Here is a 17,278-nt window from a genome sequence, read left to right on the forward strand (position 1 = left end):
ACCTAAGGTGGCACCAAACAGTCACAGCTGGAAGATCCTAGTACTGAAAACGATCAGGAGGAATAGGACAGGGGGACAAGGACAAAGCAGCACCAGGAGCCTTGTAGCACAACACAGGACCTTTGTTTTGCACAGCTTGGGAGGACAGTTAGGGGTGCCCATCCAGCAGATGAATGACAATAGAAAGGAGTGAGGCCATGCTCCCTTTCAGCCACCCAGCAGTGCTCAGGAAGCCTCTGCTGATGCTCCATCTGCTCGGCCCCTCCACCCACAGACTCCCATGGACATCCAATGGTGTGTGCTGGTGCTCAGCCCCATAGCCATCCCGCTGCAGGAACTGCAGCTCTTCCCCCACAGCAAAGCAGCACACCTGGGAGCTGCAGGGCCTGATGCCAGCAGAACACAGGTGTGAAGGCTCATAGAGAGCAGGCACAGCTTTGGACTGGCCACAAAGGACAGGACAGCTGGGAGACAGTGCCACCAGCAGAGAGCCCACCCAAAGGCCAGCACCTGGCCACCCCCCTGCTCCTCCTGCTGCAGGTGACACTGGGCAGCCTTACCAAACGCTTTTCTCCCTTTTGCCAGGTGGAAGCAGCCATGGTGGGAACGAGAACCATTAGGAGCATCAGAAAGAGGTTGTGTAGGGAGCGAGCAGTGCGCGTGTAAACGAGCTTGTAACGAGTTTGTAATATGCATGTGTGGCATGGCCTGCGCAGCGTCATCACAATGGCATAGGCACTTTCCCGCCTCATTGCCTCCCAAATGGATTTTAAATATCATTCTGAGGACACAATTATTTAAAACGCTGAACTAAACACTCGCTAATGGGAAAACGGCGTGTGGCCTGCAGCAGCCATTCCTCATGGGGCCACTCTGCCAGTGTCATCCTCTCCTCCAGTCCTGCACCCCGCATGGGGCCATGGGGAGCATCCCCCTCCCTCCCACCCAGAGGCCATGCAGGGTACCGACATCCAGTGCTCCCATTCCCATCCTCAGGCTGCAGAGAAGCACTGCCCAGTCCCAGGCTCTTCCATACCAGGGCCATGGCACTGGGTCACCACTGAAGCCCTACATTTCTGGCCACATCTCGGTACGCATCAGGATGTAACCAGAGAGCAGTCTCTCAGTAGTCCTGCATGTCTGGCAGGAGGCAACGTGGGGCTTGAAAGGGCCATTAGAACAGGGATACCTCCTGTCCCATGTCATTATCTTGCCATGGAATTACAGATATTGGATAATATTTACTTTTCAAGAAAATTAACTTGTGAATAACTGTCCACCCCCCTCCTGGGCAGGGGAGATGTACAAAGTAACATCACTGCTGCTGCATCCAAGGCTCCAGAGTGAATGGAACACGAAGAGAGACAACAAAGAAGCAAATAAACTACTCACAACAATCCTTGCTGGGGAGAGCAAAGCTGCAGAGCAGCACCAAGGGAGCCACAGCTCCTCAGTCCCTTTACAGGGCAGCATCAGGCACAACAAAGCCTCAGACAGAAACGCGTGCTCATGGGGGAGCGTCTGTCTGCCCTTCAATCATCTTTAGTCTCCCATTCTCTGTCAGGGATTCTGGGCCACAACAAGTTAAAGACTCGCCATTATTCAGAGACAACAGCCTGTCTCATACCAAAGCAGAGAAGGGAAGGGACACAGACCAGCACCAGCTCCACGCTCCGTCTCCAGCAGCTGAGCACAGCGTGGATGAGTGTCACCGTCCCTTGCTGTGCTGAAACCCTGGCTGCTCTTCAGAGGTTCATATTTTAACAGCTTTGGCATCACCAGAGCTATCCATCACCTGCTTGTTTTCCTCTGAGTGCTGAACCATTCCTGCCTATGCCATTTGGAACAGTGTCTAATGATGCACCAGAGCAGCCACCTGGCAGCACTGCTGCCAAGGGACACAATAACATGGGAAGAGAGATGCACAGAGGCCTGCAGATTACAGGCAGCCTCCACTGTCCAAAAAGTTATCTCCCTCCAAACCTGCACCACCCATTACAGACCAAAGAGATGCTGTGCCCCATGGTCTCCTTCCCCAAAGATGTTGCTTCTGGCTCACAGGCGTGTGTTGTTTGATAAGAACAAAGCAGTTGGACGTGAGGCCAGGGATGTGCAACATGACAGCATTGCGCTGCAGCACTGAGAGCTCATGGGGAGACTTGAAAGGATACAGGTGAACTTGGAAGGAGACGGTTCTATGAGCTGAAGTGGTCCCGAGGCTCTTTGGAAGAGCACCTGCAGGGCTACAAGCTAAGGTATGTTTTTTACCAGCTTCTGGCTCATTGTTACTATGACCAGTTTCCCCTGCTGGTTGGAACAGCTTACTCGCTCCTCCCATAGAAACTTCATTCAGACCTCAGCTGATGCAAACGAGCACCAGGGCACAAACAGGCATAGAGCTGCAAGTCCAGTCTGCAGGAAGCTGAGCTGTGAAGCTGTGCTCACAAAAGCCCCTGAAAAGCACATGGGAGGAGAGGGGGATCTACAACATCTTGTGCAGGTTTACCAAGGCAGCCCTACATGGCTGTTCTGTGGTTAAACAGACAGCATCCCCCTGCATGGCAAAACGTGAATCTACTCCAGGTAGGGAATGAGGAAAACACATGGAGGCTTGGAGCAGAGCTCACCGCTCCAGGACCAACCATCTCCCTCTGCCTTCTGAGCTTGGAGCATCTGTGCTGTAGCCCCTTCCAGATTTGTGAGGAGACAGATGTAGAAGGGACATGGGCCCAACACCAAAGCCATCCTCCTCAGCATCTATGAAAGAAACTCAACCAACCAAACAGCAGGATTGGGGTCTGCACAGATCAGTGCGGGACAACTGACACCAGTAAAGCCTCACTCAGTGCTGAGCACCCACCGCGTGCAGTTAATTCTGAGGCGGCCGGAAAGTTACAGCCACGGGCGACCGCTGGGAGCAGCGCAGCCCCGACATCCTGCCCGCGCTGCAGGAACATCTCCGAGATCGAGCAGGCAGAGAGAGTCACCTCCAGGGCAGGAGCAGAACTGCAGCGCCGAGCCGGTCATCAACGAGCTGAACTGCAAAGCCCGGGGCCAGGGAAACAAAAGTGCTTCTGCAGAGATGCGGACACTGCAGCATAGGAAGCAGCAGAACATCACATCCCGTGCAATGAGAGGCTCCACTCACCTTGAGACGGGAAATGGAACCTTACCATGCAGCTCTTTGGCTGGATGCTGCCAACCTGCTTTGGGTGCTGGGTCTCCCCATGGGCCTGCACTGCAGACAGCCCAGTCACAGCGCTCTGCCCCAGCTGCACGGCATGCAGAGCAGACACCAGGACTAGTAATGCTATGGCACACAGCTCACGAGGCTCATCATTCACAAACTTTGTGAAGTCCAGAACCGTCCCACACACCATCACCTCAGCTCCACCACAGCTCTGCTTCCCCCTGATGCTCCAGCCTCCATTTTTTCCTACAATTGGAAGATCTTGGAATAGGAGCAACCAGTTCCACCAAACTACCACTGGACCTTCACTGCACCCAGGTGACTCTACCCACTGCAAACTGCCCAAGCGACACAGAGGGATTCTGTCCATGCTCCATCTGCTACAAGAGGATGAAGGCTCCTCTGGTAACTTGGGCTGATGCAAGGAGGCCCAGCATAGGAAAGAAGCAGTTGAGCAAGAGCAAGAGGAATCTTAAAGGCAACAAGTTTTTGCAATCAGGAACACAAGAAACTGAAATAAGGAGCTTGAAGAACTGCAGAAGAACCCGTCTTGCTTCCCAGAGCAATCCCAACTTTCTGCATGTAAGCCAAGCAGCTTCTTCTGGTTTGTTTTAGTTCCTTCCAAGCTCCATGAATGATGAACGCAGGTCAAACTGCCCCCAAAACTATGATGAAAAGGTTAAAGGCATTATCTGTGTTTTTACAAGTCTACACGCAGGTTTTGCTTTTATTGTTACATCAAACTGAATCCCAATGTCTGCACCGAGGAACCTCCATCAACAACCTGTAATAACTCCCTGAGACGTGGGGAGCCAAGGGACACCCACCTGCTACCGGCTGCTCTAGATGAAATACAGAGCAAACCACAAATCAAAGTCAACAAGCTTCTGCCATTATCCATCACAATTTGGTAAGATCATCTTTCCATAAACCACTTCAATGTGGTTTTCACCATCCTGAACACCATCACCCCTCCTGCTCTGGTTAGGCCTAGCTATTTCTACTTCAGAAACACTGAACAGCAACTACACTGTCCTCATGGCACCACAACAGACAGAGTGCAGTCAATGCAGGAAGGCTTTATTGCAATGCAGCCTCACTTGCTGCTGGTGTACTTGGTGACAGCCTTGGTGCCTTCGGACACAGCGTGCTTGGCCAGCTCACCGGGCAGCAGAAGCCGCACGGCTGTCTGCACCTCTCTGCTGGTGATGGTGGAGTGGTGGTTGTACTGCACGAGGCGCGATGCCTCCACTGCCAGCCGCTCAAAGATGTCATTGACAAATGAGTTCATGATGCTCATGGCCTTGGAGGAGATTCCAATGTCAGGGTGCACCTGAAAGGTATTAATCACAGAATGGCCAGCATTGGAAGGGACCTCAAGGATCATGAGGCTCCAATCCCCCTGCCTTGCAGGGCCACTAAACTTCCACTGTAATGAAGTACTGTCACATACATCTACATACATTCCCCACTAATAAGAATGGGGCCACCCCTTATATCTCCAGGGAGAACCAGTTGTGACCATGCATCTCATGCAGGTGGCCAGTCCCTTTAGGCTAAAGAGATGCCCTGTGCATTGCACTGATAAGAGACTCTGCACAGGCCCTCAGGGGAAACAAACCTGCAATGGCAGGGGGAAATACCACCCTGCTCCGAGTCACAGCCACCTCTCACATGTCTCTCCTCCTCTACCCAACAGAATCCATCCACTCTCACAGCCCCCAAAAACTACAGTAAAAAAAAAGACTGAAGTTTTCCAGCCCACGGGGCCAGCAGCAGCTCCTCCTGCCCCAGTGGCTCTGCTCAGTTACTGACTTAAGCAGAATTATGCACTGGGAACCTCCTCTGATCTAGAACACTGTCATCACCCACTAGAATATCCCCACATTAGATTCATCTATGATTCTGCTGTACCCTCTCTTTTTAAGTTCATTTAAAAGCAGTTCTTCTTTTCTTCCCCTTTCTAGAATTAAATGCAATGGACAGAATTAACTACACACATGAAGCAGCCCTCAATAGAAGGTAAATACTCACCTGCTTCAGTACTTTGTAGATATAGACTGAATAAGTTTCCTTTCTCTTAGGCTTCCTCTTGGACTTCTTGTTGCTAGAGGAGGAAGCACGACCAGGCATCCTCCCACTTTCTGCACTCATTTCAGCCTCTCCCTACACAAGCCCAAGCAGAGCATCCACTTACTGCCATTGGGCTGCTTTTATAGGAGGGCTGCAGCCCCTCACCAGCCCCAGGTGCAGCCCTCAAGGGTGCACATCTGTAACTGATGATTCCCCCAGGCAGAAAGCTGGTCTGTGAGGAGCTTGGAAGTTGCTGACTGAACTGAACTGAACTGAACTGAACTGAACTTAACTTACTTTCAGGGCTGAGAAGCCTGAGGGTAACATGGGCAAAGACACAGGTAAGAGTGGCAGTACCTTTTCACATGGGCAGCCATACTGGGTCTGCTTCTGGGACTACCCAGGGGCTTAGAGGAAAGGATTCCTGCTTTAGTGGAAGGGTGTGGATCCGAGCACTGGAGATGCTGCTCCCACAATCAAATGTGTTGGGACACTGTTATGACATGGAACAGGTGATGAAGTCAGCAGATGGTCAGTAAATGGAGGGAACACTGGGCTTCTAACGGAGTGAGAGCATTATAAGCATCCCAACAGCCAGCATTCATAGAGTCATATAACCACTAAGGTTGGAAAAGACCTTCGAGATCATTCGGTCCAACCATCCACCCACCACCATTTCCCACTAACCCATGTCCCTCATACAACATCTCAGTGTTTCTTTCCTTTCTTTCCAGGGTCAGCCACTCCACCACCTCCCTGGGCAGCCTGTTTCTGTACCTGACTGTTCTTTTGGAGAAGAAATTACTCCTAACATCCAACCTGAACCGCCCCGATGCAACTTGAGGCCGTTCCCTCTCGTTCTATCCCCTGGCTCACCACCACCTCCTTTCAGGCAGCTGTAGAGAGCCACAAGGTCTCCCCTTAGTCTCCCCCAGCCTGAACAATCCCAGCTCCCTCAGCCACTCTGGCTGGGTACAGCACAAGCATTTCCATCTGCCTGATGGAAAGGAACCTTGGTGTGCTGATGGACAGTGGGCTGAATTTGAGCCAGCAGTGTGCCCAGGTGGCCAAGAGGGCCAATGGAATCCTGGCTTGTATCAAGAATAGTGTGGTGAGCAGGACCAGGGAAGTCATCCTGCCCCTGTACCCAGCATTGGTGAGGCCTCACCTCGAGTGCTGTGTTCAGCTTTGTGCACCTCAGTACAAAAAAGACATGGAGGAACTGGAGCAGGTCCAGAGAAGGGCAATGAGGCTCGTGAAGGGCTTGGAACGTGGTGCTCAGAGATACGATATAACAGAGGGTTGTTAGAGTTAGGGTACTATGGTTAGGCTGCGGTTGGACTTGATGATATTTGAGGTCTTTTCCAACCTGGGTAATTCTATGACTCTAAGATTCATAGGTACATCCACCCCCCACACACCAAGCTGTAAATAGCAGAGATTCTCCTTGTGCTGGGGGCCGTGCTCTGTGCCAGGAGCTGCTTTTGCATCGGTCAGAACACATAAATGCTCCCTACTGCTAATGGAGCTGTTAGCTGCTGTGACACAGATGCAGCTATGCCTGGTGCTGGCAGTTATGTGTGGTTTCATTGTTGGGTTGTTTAGTTGTTGTTGTTTGTATTGTACAGCATTTCTGACAGAATGCTTAGTTAGAAGGAAGCCCTGCAGCGGCACTGCCTGCCCTGAGCACAAGATGTCACACAGTGAGGATGGAGCAGCGCAGCCACATTTCCATTCCCCATTTCAGGGAATTAACACCTCCTTCCTTGCACTCCCATGTACGTGACACACAGTTTCACCAGGTCTGCCACCAGATCTCAAGTGTGGCATCACTGCTGCGTCTTTACTAAGAACAAGCAGCTTCAGCCCCAGGCAGGATTTCCAGACCTCGTCCTGCTCACAGCCACCTTTCCAGCTCACCAGCACCTTCTGGAAACCAGGAGAGCCGAACTAATGAAGACATTCATTTATTTGTTCTTGGTTCAAGTTCTGTGACACCAGTCAGGTCTTAACCTGTTAATTACTCGCTTGTGGCTTTTACTCCATCACTGCCTCTGTTAAATTGCAAGTACTGCACTGCATAGTGACCTTAAATTACTTTTCATTTAAGTGACTTTTCAGTGCAATTCAGACTTTTCTAAGGAACTTGAGCAGCATTTACATTAACCTGCATTATTTTCTTAGCAAATGCTTTATCTCCTGTCAGAACTTTGCTAAAATGACTGACAAGTCCTGATGATCTGCAGCTCTCTCCATGACACTTCTCCCATGGGTGACATAGTGCTTCCATCCACAGCAGCCATCCACAGCTTCCATGGTCTTTCAATAAAGGAAGGAAATGCTTTGCTGGAAGCCACAGACAGCTGGTAGATGAGAAAACACTCCAGAGAAGTACAGCCACATTGTGGTGCAGGAACATGGTACTGGGCTACAGAGCCTTCTGTGTGCCTTGTGCTGCCATTCTCACGTGTAACAATTAAATGATAAGTCGTGATCATAAAGGATGGGAGTTTTTTGGGTCTTTTCATTGTTTTAAAAATACACAAGAAAGGTGTTTTATTCAAGAAATTACTCAAGTCGCTCTGGCAGCAGGTACAGCTTAAACTTCAGGTTTTATCAGGATTTGTTATTCAGAACAAAAATAGACGTTCGGCCAAGTTCAGCTGATTAATGTTGTTCAGTTAAACCCATTAGGAACAAATAAATAATTCATAGCCCAAAAATCCCGATTTATTGAGAGCCTTGTATTAGGCCCATTAAACTCAAGGTGAAAGGAAAAACATGCATCAAAGCTGCTCTGTTGCGGAGCACACACACACTGGTATTCTATAGGTCTACATTTCACCTCTACTTTCCAATCTTTGGAAAACCTTTCAAGCTGTATCTATTAACAACAACAAAAAAAGCATGTGTAGCTTGCTCCCCCTTCTGTCATTATCCAGAAGACCCCGTACTCCATCAGTGGATTCTGCTCTGCTGTGTACAACACCAGAGCTCTGTACTCACCCTTTCACATATGGCACAATTTCTGGTAATAACAAGAGAACTTTGGCAACAGTGAGCTTTGGTAAAGCCCAGTACAGGCTGATGAGCCCCAGCGTGCCCCAGGAACTACCACAGCTCACAAAACGAGACTGTTCTTCCCTCTTTATTGACTGGTGGATTCTCAGGCAGATCTTGTAATTACACTGTTAAATAATAGTTAAAAACAAACCGAGGCCAGAGGAGTTGGAAGTGAAGTATCTATAAACTGAAGCAGAAACTGGGGAGGAAGATGCAGGATAAGCTGGGCCGGGGTCTCCACTCCTGTATCACTGCAACTCAGACACCCTAACTGCCACAACACAGGCCACTGGATTCCAAGGCCTGGCTCAGATGGGACATCATCTAAATATGGGAAATGGCTGCCCAAATTAAGCCAGATTAGGAGAGATCTGTCCAGATACAGAGGTGCAAGGCAAGTCAAGGGGAAGCAGTATTGCAGCAATCCTAGAACACAGCCACAGATAGCAGCAGTCCCACTCCAGTCAACAGGTGAGCGAGTCACGTTGGCCACTGTCAGTCTGCATGGAGTGCACCTGGCCAGCTGCTCCGAGCTCACACGTTGTGGGTCTTCTTGGTGAGCTGCGGATCCTCATCCACCAGCTTGGACTTGAGATGCTCCTTATAAGCGAGGATGTCACCCTGCCACTTGGTGATTGTCTGCTTCTCACAGACCCAGATCTCCTGAGCAACCTGAAAGAAGCACACAGGGAAAGGAAGGAGAGGTTATAGCGCAGCAACCTCTAATTTTTACCAACATGATAAAATTAACTAAAACCTATTCTTTGAAGTATGATGAGGAAAACGTCTATTGGGTTTCATCAATTTCCAAAGAAAAATATCTGCAGGGAAATATCTACCTGGTGTTTTCTGAGAGACAGATATAAGATATTAGAACTAAAAGTTTTTGACTCCCCAACATTTCTTTTTTGTTCATATGTAGATGAAAAAGAAATTCATTTCCTGCTAAACTGGGAATTGAAGAAAGGTGGTTCTTGGCATGAATTATTTGGATTTGCTGCACTGAAAAATAAAATCAAAGCTCAACTTACTGACAAATCTCTGCTCTATTTACCTGCTGGATGAGTCTGAAGTCGTGGCTGACAAGCATCATTCCTCCTTCAAAGTCATTGATCGCATCTGCCAGAGCATCTATTGTTTCTATGTCCAAGTGGTTGGTGGGCTCATCCAGGAAAAGCATGTGGGGATTCTGCCAAGCCAGCCACGCAAAGCACACACGGCACTTCTGCCCATCAGAGAGGTTCCGAATGGGGCTCACCTGACAGACAAAGACACCGTCTGAAGCTCTGCAAGGAAACTTAATAGCAACAGTTCCTAAACTGCCACGCTGACCAGAAAACATTCACATCTTAAATCATGTTTGCAGCAGACGTATGGCACGAGAGGACAAACATATCAGGACTACACCTAAACTAGGCCGCCTTAATCAGCAAAACAAAGGAATTCCAGGGGCTTCTGAAAAAAGGAGCATCCACAGCAGGACTCAGCTTCTGTTAGAGGACCAGAGGGCAGTTCGATGAGCTCTGTTTCTTCATTCTACGCTGACACAAGCCTAAACTTACTTTTGCCTTTCCTACTGGCATTCATCTCGGAAATACAGATAAGTAAGGTAGTTCAAGCTACAGTTAAAATACGCTTGAGGCCAGCACTGTGCCACAACCTGCCCTTGTGCCTCAACCCAGACTGAGGAGGGTCACCCACTCCAACACAAAAACACATCACTTCAACATAAATGTGGTTTAACTCAGCAGGTGACTGAGCACTACACAGTCATTTGTAGAACTCATGGGTTGAGATAAAACAATTAAGAGAGAGAGAAGAAAAAGGATAATAACAAATACATACACCAAAAAATGCAAATAAAAAGTGATACACAAGCAATTGCTCACCAACCCCCAACCAATGCCCAACTAGCCCCCAAGAAAAAGAAGAGAGCGATGAACTCCCACCCCCTTCAAAACTCTTTCTGCTTGATGTCATACAGTACAGCATATCCCTTAGGCAGTTCAAGTCAGTTGTCCTGATTCAGTCCCCTCCAAGCTCCTGGGGCCCTCTGCTGAGAACAGCCGTGGCTCTGTGCAACACTGTTTAGCAGCAACTATGAACATCATAGCGTTAACAGTGTTGTTTTTCTCCCAGAGCCAAAACACAGCATCACACCAGACCTCTGAAGAAAACAATTCCATCCTGGCTGAAATTAAGACAACTAACAAAGTTCCTGTAAGCCATGAGTTACTTTCCTCCAATTTTAAAAGCATTCAGATGCTGTGACAGGCCATGCTCCGTACTGCATCACACTGACAGACAGCAGTAGAGCAACAGAAAATGCAGCAGCTCTAATTCCCCAGTGAGTAAAGAAAACTTATATTCACCTGCTGTTTCCCTGTCAGACCATATCTGCCAATGATTTTTCTCATCTCCTCCTTCTCCTTGATTTCTGGGTAGCATTTCATCATGTATTCCAGGGGTGAGAGATCTAAGTCCAACTGCTCTTGCAAGTGCTGTCAGAGAAGAAGAGACAGCTTCAGCTTGTGCACGCCACCCAGCTCCTGGTCAGAAGTAGCTCCCCCCCTTACATCCCTCTGCAACCAGCTTGGCAGCAGAACACAAGAGATGATAATCTCACACCCAGTGTATTCACTGCACTGAACTGTTAGGGAAGGAGTCTCCTTTTCAGGAGCAGCGTACTGCTTCAGAATAGCAGACTTGTCCAGTATCAAGCACAAGGCAACCATCTCTCCTGTACAAGGTGGGAGGCTAAACAGAAAGAACCACAGCAAGCTTCTTTCTGGGACAAGAACATTGGGTAGAACCCACTCCACCAGCAGAAATTTCCTCCCCAAGCTCAAGGCACAGAAGAGCAGCAGCGAGATGGGCCTTAGAAGCAGGAATAGAGGATAAATGTTCCTCATTCCTGGCAGCTTCTTTTCCCCAGTATTTCATGTTCCTGGTGGTTGCCACAGGGATTACCTGGTGGTATCTACCAATCTTCACATGTGAATGCTTGCGAATCATCCCATCTGTGGGCAGCAACTAGAAGGGGAAGATAAAAGTATTTCACCATGAAATCCCTCCTTTTACTCTATGCCAGAATGAACAGAATCTATCCATCTCCTCCCCAGTACAGAAGATGCAGTCTGAATATACAGTGTGACAGGGAAAGCCCCTTGGAAATTCTGAAGTCTGATGGAGAACTCTGGTAAATAAGTGCAGGCCCACTGAAGACCTCCCAAAGAATAAAGGGCCACAACAGGGAAGATGGTGCTGTAAGCGTACCTCTCCTGTGAGCAGTTTCAACAGTGTTGACTTTCCAGCTCCATTGGGTCCAACAAGAGCAACACGGGTATCCAGGTCAATCCCAAACTCCAGGTTATTATAGATCCATGGCTGCAAGCCACATAAATCATTATACACAATATACCTTTCCACTATTACCCAGAATCTCCACATAACTGTACAGCTACGTCCCCAGCAGACTCAGTATCAACACTGCCAAGAAGTCTGATCCGAAAAGCCTCACACTTCCAAACAAGGCACAGACACACATAATTTCCATATAACTCATGCACACTTTCTATACTTACCCCATCCTTTGTGTATTTGAAGCTGACGTTCTGCACCATGATGACAGGAGGGGGGATTTTTCCACAGGGAGGGAAATAGAATGACAAAGTCTGTCAACAAAGAATATCCACTTGTTAGACAACCCGGAGCACAAGGCAGCCCCATTATTCCAGTACAACCACGCCTCACTACAGGCAACATCCTCAAAAGAAAGTAACAAAACAACCTTTTTAAGAGCCCTGTAACAACTCATGTGAGCTCATCTGCTGGCTAAGAATTCCCTGCTTCTTTCCCCTTGTGTGGGGGGTTAAATTCTTCAAATAAGCAGCAGTTACTCTGAGCATCCTCCCAGATCTCCAATTTTTTAGACATTCATTTCCACGTCTGCAAAAGAGCCCTAATGGTGTCACAAATCTGCTTCTCTCAACAGGAGAAAACCAAATCTCCTCATTACACTCCTCAACATTACACTAACTTCAGTAAATTTAACCTTCTGGCATCAAGAAGGGGATTCCATTCTTGCTCTCCGCTGTGTCAGCCATTCCTGCTGTCAGATAAAGTTCACTCTGCTTATCCAGCTCAAGTTTCCTATACTGATCTCTAGATGCAACCCCAATAGAGATCTCACCTTATCATTTACCACTCTCTCTGTCAAGCCAGAAGCCATCATTTTTTGAAGAGTCTTCTCCTTGCTCTGAGCTTGCCTGGCCAGCTTTGCACTACCATGACCAAATCGTGCAATATAATTCTGCAACAAAATAGAAAGTTAGCCAAAAGCCATGACAAAAAGGCTGACGTGGTACAGGGCTGCCTACAGGCATGGGCAGAAAGATGTTCATGCAGGTGGGCAGATACCTTCATGTGGGCGATCTGATCTTGTTCCCAGTGGAAACGCTTCATTTGATTTTCTTCCAGTTCCAGGCGAGTTTTTACATACTGATCATAATTCCCCTGAAGAGATGGACCACAGAACATCAGATACACTCCAAAGGACAGCACAGCATCCCCGTTTTTGTTAGCTGCACATTCACTCACCGTATAGTACTTCAGTTTGCGATTATGCATATGGATTATGTTGGTGCAGATGCCATTCAAGAAGTCCTGGGAGTGGGATATCAGCACAAGGATCCGCTTGAACCTGTGACACCACAAAACTTAATACAAAGAACTGCTCGTTGGCCCTGATGGTGACAAAGGATTTACGTGTACCAAACCTCTCCTGTCTACAGTCATACAAAGAGCAAGAAGTTATCAGCCTTAGAGATGGTGCAGGAATTTTGCAGTAAGTAGCTACATCCAGCTTTGTAAGTAAAGTAAGTAAGTAAGGTGCCCTCCACTGTGCAGAACTCGTCTCCCATAATCATGAAGAGTTAAAAGCTGGCTAACCTGTGTGGTGGATTAGCAGTGCTACTTGTGCAGAACTCCACTGGTATTACACTTAGAAATTTCGACCTTTGCTTGTCATTTTTGCCTCGTTACAGAATAGTACCCCTTAGGTACATTAAGACAGACTCCACTCCAAATCTGCGCAATGACTGGTAAATGCATCCTCCCAAAAAGAGAGGTTCTAATTACTTTCCTAAAACATTTGACCTATCAAACAGATGTGCAAAAGGTTCAACTGACAGAGCTGATGGAATAACCTCTGCAAAAGAAAAGCCCTTCTCACAAGCTTCCATTCACAATCATTTTTAATGCACAATGCAGATATCAAATTTCATGGCTATTCCTAAATATCGTGCCCAATCATTAACGTTTTATCTCTGGTTACAAAACCCAGTTACCTCGATATACTGTAACAAGATTAAACTGAGACTCAGACCCTACAGCTGGTGAAAACAGAAAAACAACATGCAGAAAGGTGAGCTATATATAAGCTACGTCTGGAAAGCTCACACTACTGGTACAGTATGCAGCACTGGTAGAAGAGCTGCCAGGGCTGCTCCTGGCCTCCAGGAAGAAGGTTTAACCTGTAGGTAAGTATAAACCAGTATTTCTCATTTCTTCACTGAGAAAGAGAGGCTTATCTTGAAATTATCGCCCTTGTGTCAAGACCCCTCTGTAAAAAACACATAGCAGCAAGCTACACGAGTGTATAACTGGTATTGCAATATAGTCACGTAGCCACAACAACTACAGACAATTATTTCTGTAGCATTTGCTTCACGTGCTGACAAGATGTTTGTGCAGAAAACAACAACCCGTGGAAGCTGGACACTTCTCCATACTTACGTTTTCAGTTCTTCTTCCAACCACACGCAGGCATCCAGGTCAAGGTGGTTCGTGGGTTCATCTAGCAGTAGCATGAATGGCCGAATGAAGAGTGCTCTAAAAGGAGAGAGATGGCAGCATAAGGTAAATGTGGGCACCCAAAGCCTCTGAACTCAGCTCTAAGTTCTTAGAACTGTGATGTGGTTTGGAGCCTGAGGAACAGACAGACATTCTCCCCGGAGGCAGCAGGCACTGTACCACTCACCTCGCAAGAGCCACCCTCATTCTCCAGCCACCACTAAAGTCCTTCAGCTTCTTCCTCTGCATGGCTGGCGTAAACCCCAAGCCGTGTAGGATACGAGAGGCCCGCGCTTCTGCCTTGTCAGCGTCCAGCTCCTCCAGACGTTCATACAACTCCATGAGTTTCTCACACTCCGCTGAAAAAAAACCTGTCAGCACTTCCAACAGTAATGGGCTCTCAGCTGCATGTACGTACAGCTGAGAAAGTTCACAGTCCATCTGCTTCACCTCTATTCAGCCCCTCCACTCACACACCTTAGATACTTCTTAAGAAGCTTCCTAGGATAATTTATCTACAGATGTGGAATCGTACAGGACTTTTCAACTAGTACAGAGCAGTTGGGAAAAAGAGGTACTGCAAGAACTGCCAAGGAACCCGGGTGAGACCTTTCCTTCAATGGGAAGGGAAAGTGGACTAAGTGCCCCTTGTACACAGGGACTCTGAAAAGCTTTACCATCTTCGTGAGCCAGACGCTCTGCTTCTCGTTCCAACATGGACCTCTCCGTATCCACCTCCATCACACACTGTAGAGGGGTCTTGTCACTGGGAGGCATCTCTCGGGTCAAATGATAGATGTCAATGTGCTCTGGAATGGGCACTTCTCGTTTCCCAATGGCTGACAGAAGCATGGATTTCCCTGTGTGCAGACAGACACTCCAGTTATCTGCTGAGTTCAGTAAGATATGCCACAAAAACCCCACAGCCCCCAGGTGAGATACAGTCAGAGCTCATTACCCTCTCCCTTTACAACTCAAGACAATCCTTGGGAACTTCTTGCCCATGAGAAATCAGAGAGACAGCAGCACCTCGGCAGTTCAGCACTTGCCCAGATATTGGGAGGTCTATCTTTGCTGTATACTTGCCATCTAACCAGGTCTAATGTACATTACCAGCCTCCATAGACTTCTAACACAGAGGAAAACATTACACTCATCACTAGAGTCCAAACTCACAGTCCAAAGCCAGGAGGTGCCCTCACACCCTGCCAGCAATGGCTCCTGCTCTATGGAGGAACGCAGGGAGGTGACGATGCCGTGTCCCACCCACAGCTACCAGCTGCTTTTCTGGTTTCCAGCATTAACCACGTGCACCTGCCCAGCTCCCCAGCAGGACACAACCCTCACTGTGTTCCCAGAGGCCCATATCACCACCCTGCCCCACAACCTACCGATCCCATTGAGGCCAATGAGGCCGTATCTCCTCCCAGAGTTCAGCTCCAGTTTAGTGTCGCTCAGCAGCTCTTGGCCGTGGAAGGTGAGGGACAGGTTGATGATGTGCACGTCGGTGCTGTTGGGGTGGGACGCCAGCACTCCTGTCACTGCGCGAGCAGCAGCTTTCTTCAGCTCAAAGTCCTCCAGCTCCTTTGTAAGGGCGTCCACTTCTGTACGGAGAGAAGAACCAGAACCAGAAGAGCTGTGACTTATGAACACACGGGGAGCCCCTGAACCAACGAGAGCAGGACGAGCACAGTGAGCAGCACCAACACCTCTACAGACACACTGAACTGAGGAGCCCCGGAGCTTCATGAGCCTTCAGGTCGCATTGTGTGATCCTGGGCACAAAGGGCTGAGATGGACAAAAGGCTTCAGGCGGCCGGTGTAAGGACACGGCTGGGCTCAGGGACTTGGGGCAGTAACTAACGGGGCAGGTATGAGCAGCACTAACTAACGGGGCAGGTCGGAGCGGCACTAACTCGACCCTTCCCCGGCCCCGCCACCAATAGGGGCGCGACATACAATTGAGCCACGATAATCGATGGTGATTGGCGGCCCGGGAACGGTTGTCGGCCAGGCCCCGCCCCCAGCGGCGGCTCGGGGCAGCACGGGGGGGGCGGCAGAGAAACGGGATAACGGGGGATACCGGGGGGATGGGATGGGGGCTGTGCCGGCCCGGGGTCCCACAATACAGACCCCGCGAAGCACCGCACCGGGAGCTCGGCCCGGAACGCTCCCGGGAAACACACGTGCCCGCGTTATCCGCGGGTTACCGGCAGCCGCAGCGCCGCCCCGGTACGATGCACCGGACACAGCGCCGGGAAACCAACGGGGAGAGGAACGAGCAGCACCGACCGATCAACGGTGAGAACGGGGACACAACAGCGGGAGCGGACCGCAGGGCCGGGAGATCGGGGAGAGATCGGGACGGCGGCAGCACGAGGTGCCGGCAGCGCCGTGCGATCACCGGCAGCTCCGGAGGAGGCCCCGGGGAACGGCCCGGAGCCGCACGGAGCCGGTTACCGAGTCCCGCCGGTTCGCGGAGCGCAGCGGCCGCACGGGGCAGCGCCAAGTCACGGCCCGGCCCGCGCTGCTCCGGCCCCGCGCTGTTCCCGGTCCCGGCCGGTCGCTCCGCAGCCGGTCAATCCCGCCGGTTGGTGTCGGTCCCTGCTCACCTGGCGTTACCGTCCCGTTGGCCTCCGGTGCTCGCACCTCCTGCGGCTCCGTCCCGCCATCTCCGTTCTCGTCCGGGGCGCGGCGGGGCCGTTGCCGGGCCTTGGCCGCCTCCTTCTTCTTGGCCGCCTTCTTCTTGGCCAGGTCCGACGGCATCGCGGGGCGGGGCGGGAGCTGCGGCGGGACACAGCCCGTTAGGCCGCGCCGGGCTCCGCTCCGTCCCGCAGCACGCGGCGCGTCACCGCACCGGGACCGAGAACCGCCCGGCAGCGCCCAGCCCGACCCGCGCCCCCCGCCCGGCCGTTCCTTCCCGTTCCTTCCCGTTCCTCCCGGCCGTTCCTTCCCGCCCCGCCCCGTTCCGTCCCGTCCCGCACCGCCCGTTCGGCTCCGCGCTCCCTTGTGCCGCAGGACGCACCGCTCCGATACCGCGTGCGCACGGCCCGGCCCCGGCACGGCGACCAATGGGAGCGTGAAACGTCACTAGCGCCG

General features: G+C 50.3%; 2 protein-coding genes across 3 annotated transcripts; both read right to left on the reverse strand.

Moving 5' to 3' along the window:
* Positions 1-4,253: 4,253 nt before the first annotated feature.
* Positions 4,254-7,221, reverse strand: H2BK1 (H2B.K variant histone 1). The gene is made up of 2 exons (XM_015852798.3): positions 5,225-7,221; positions 4,254-4,523 (listed from the first exon to the last, which is right to left on the reverse strand). The coding sequence occupies exons 1-2, from the start codon at positions 5,342-5,344 to the stop codon at positions 4,287-4,289; spliced, it is 357 nt and encodes a 118-aa protein (XP_015708284.2). The 5' UTR covers positions 5,345-7,221; the 3' UTR covers positions 4,254-4,286.
* A 1,174-nt stretch (positions 7,222-8,395) lies between these two features.
* On the reverse strand, positions 8,396-17,245 carry ABCF2 (ATP binding cassette subfamily F member 2). 2 transcript variants are annotated; one of them, XM_085540835.1, is made up of 15 exons: positions 17,205-17,245; positions 16,792-16,963; positions 15,571-15,783; positions 14,857-15,039; positions 14,367-14,538; positions 14,123-14,218; positions 12,926-13,028; positions 12,746-12,841; positions 12,519-12,638; positions 11,911-12,000; positions 11,603-11,713; positions 11,297-11,359; positions 10,699-10,827; positions 9,381-9,584; positions 8,396-8,998 (listed from the first exon to the last, which is right to left on the reverse strand). In XM_085540835.1, the coding sequence occupies exons 2-15, from the start codon at positions 16,943-16,945 to the stop codon at positions 8,861-8,863; spliced, it is 1,872 nt and encodes a 623-aa protein (XP_085396961.1). In that variant the 5' UTR covers positions 16,946-16,963; positions 17,205-17,245; the 3' UTR covers positions 8,396-8,860. The 2 variants fall into 2 exon arrangements, with proteins under 2 accessions (XP_085396961.1, XP_015708283.2); XM_015852797.3 differs by having other exon boundaries at positions 17,164-17,245.
* Between the last annotated feature and the right edge of the window lie 33 nt (positions 17,246-17,278).

Source organism: Coturnix japonica, chromosome 2 (genome assembly GCF_054131305.1).
Source record: "Coturnix japonica strain WE chromosome 2, WE-NBRP24, whole genome shotgun sequence".
NCBI lineage: Eukaryota > Metazoa > Chordata > Aves > Galliformes > Phasianidae > Coturnix > Coturnix japonica.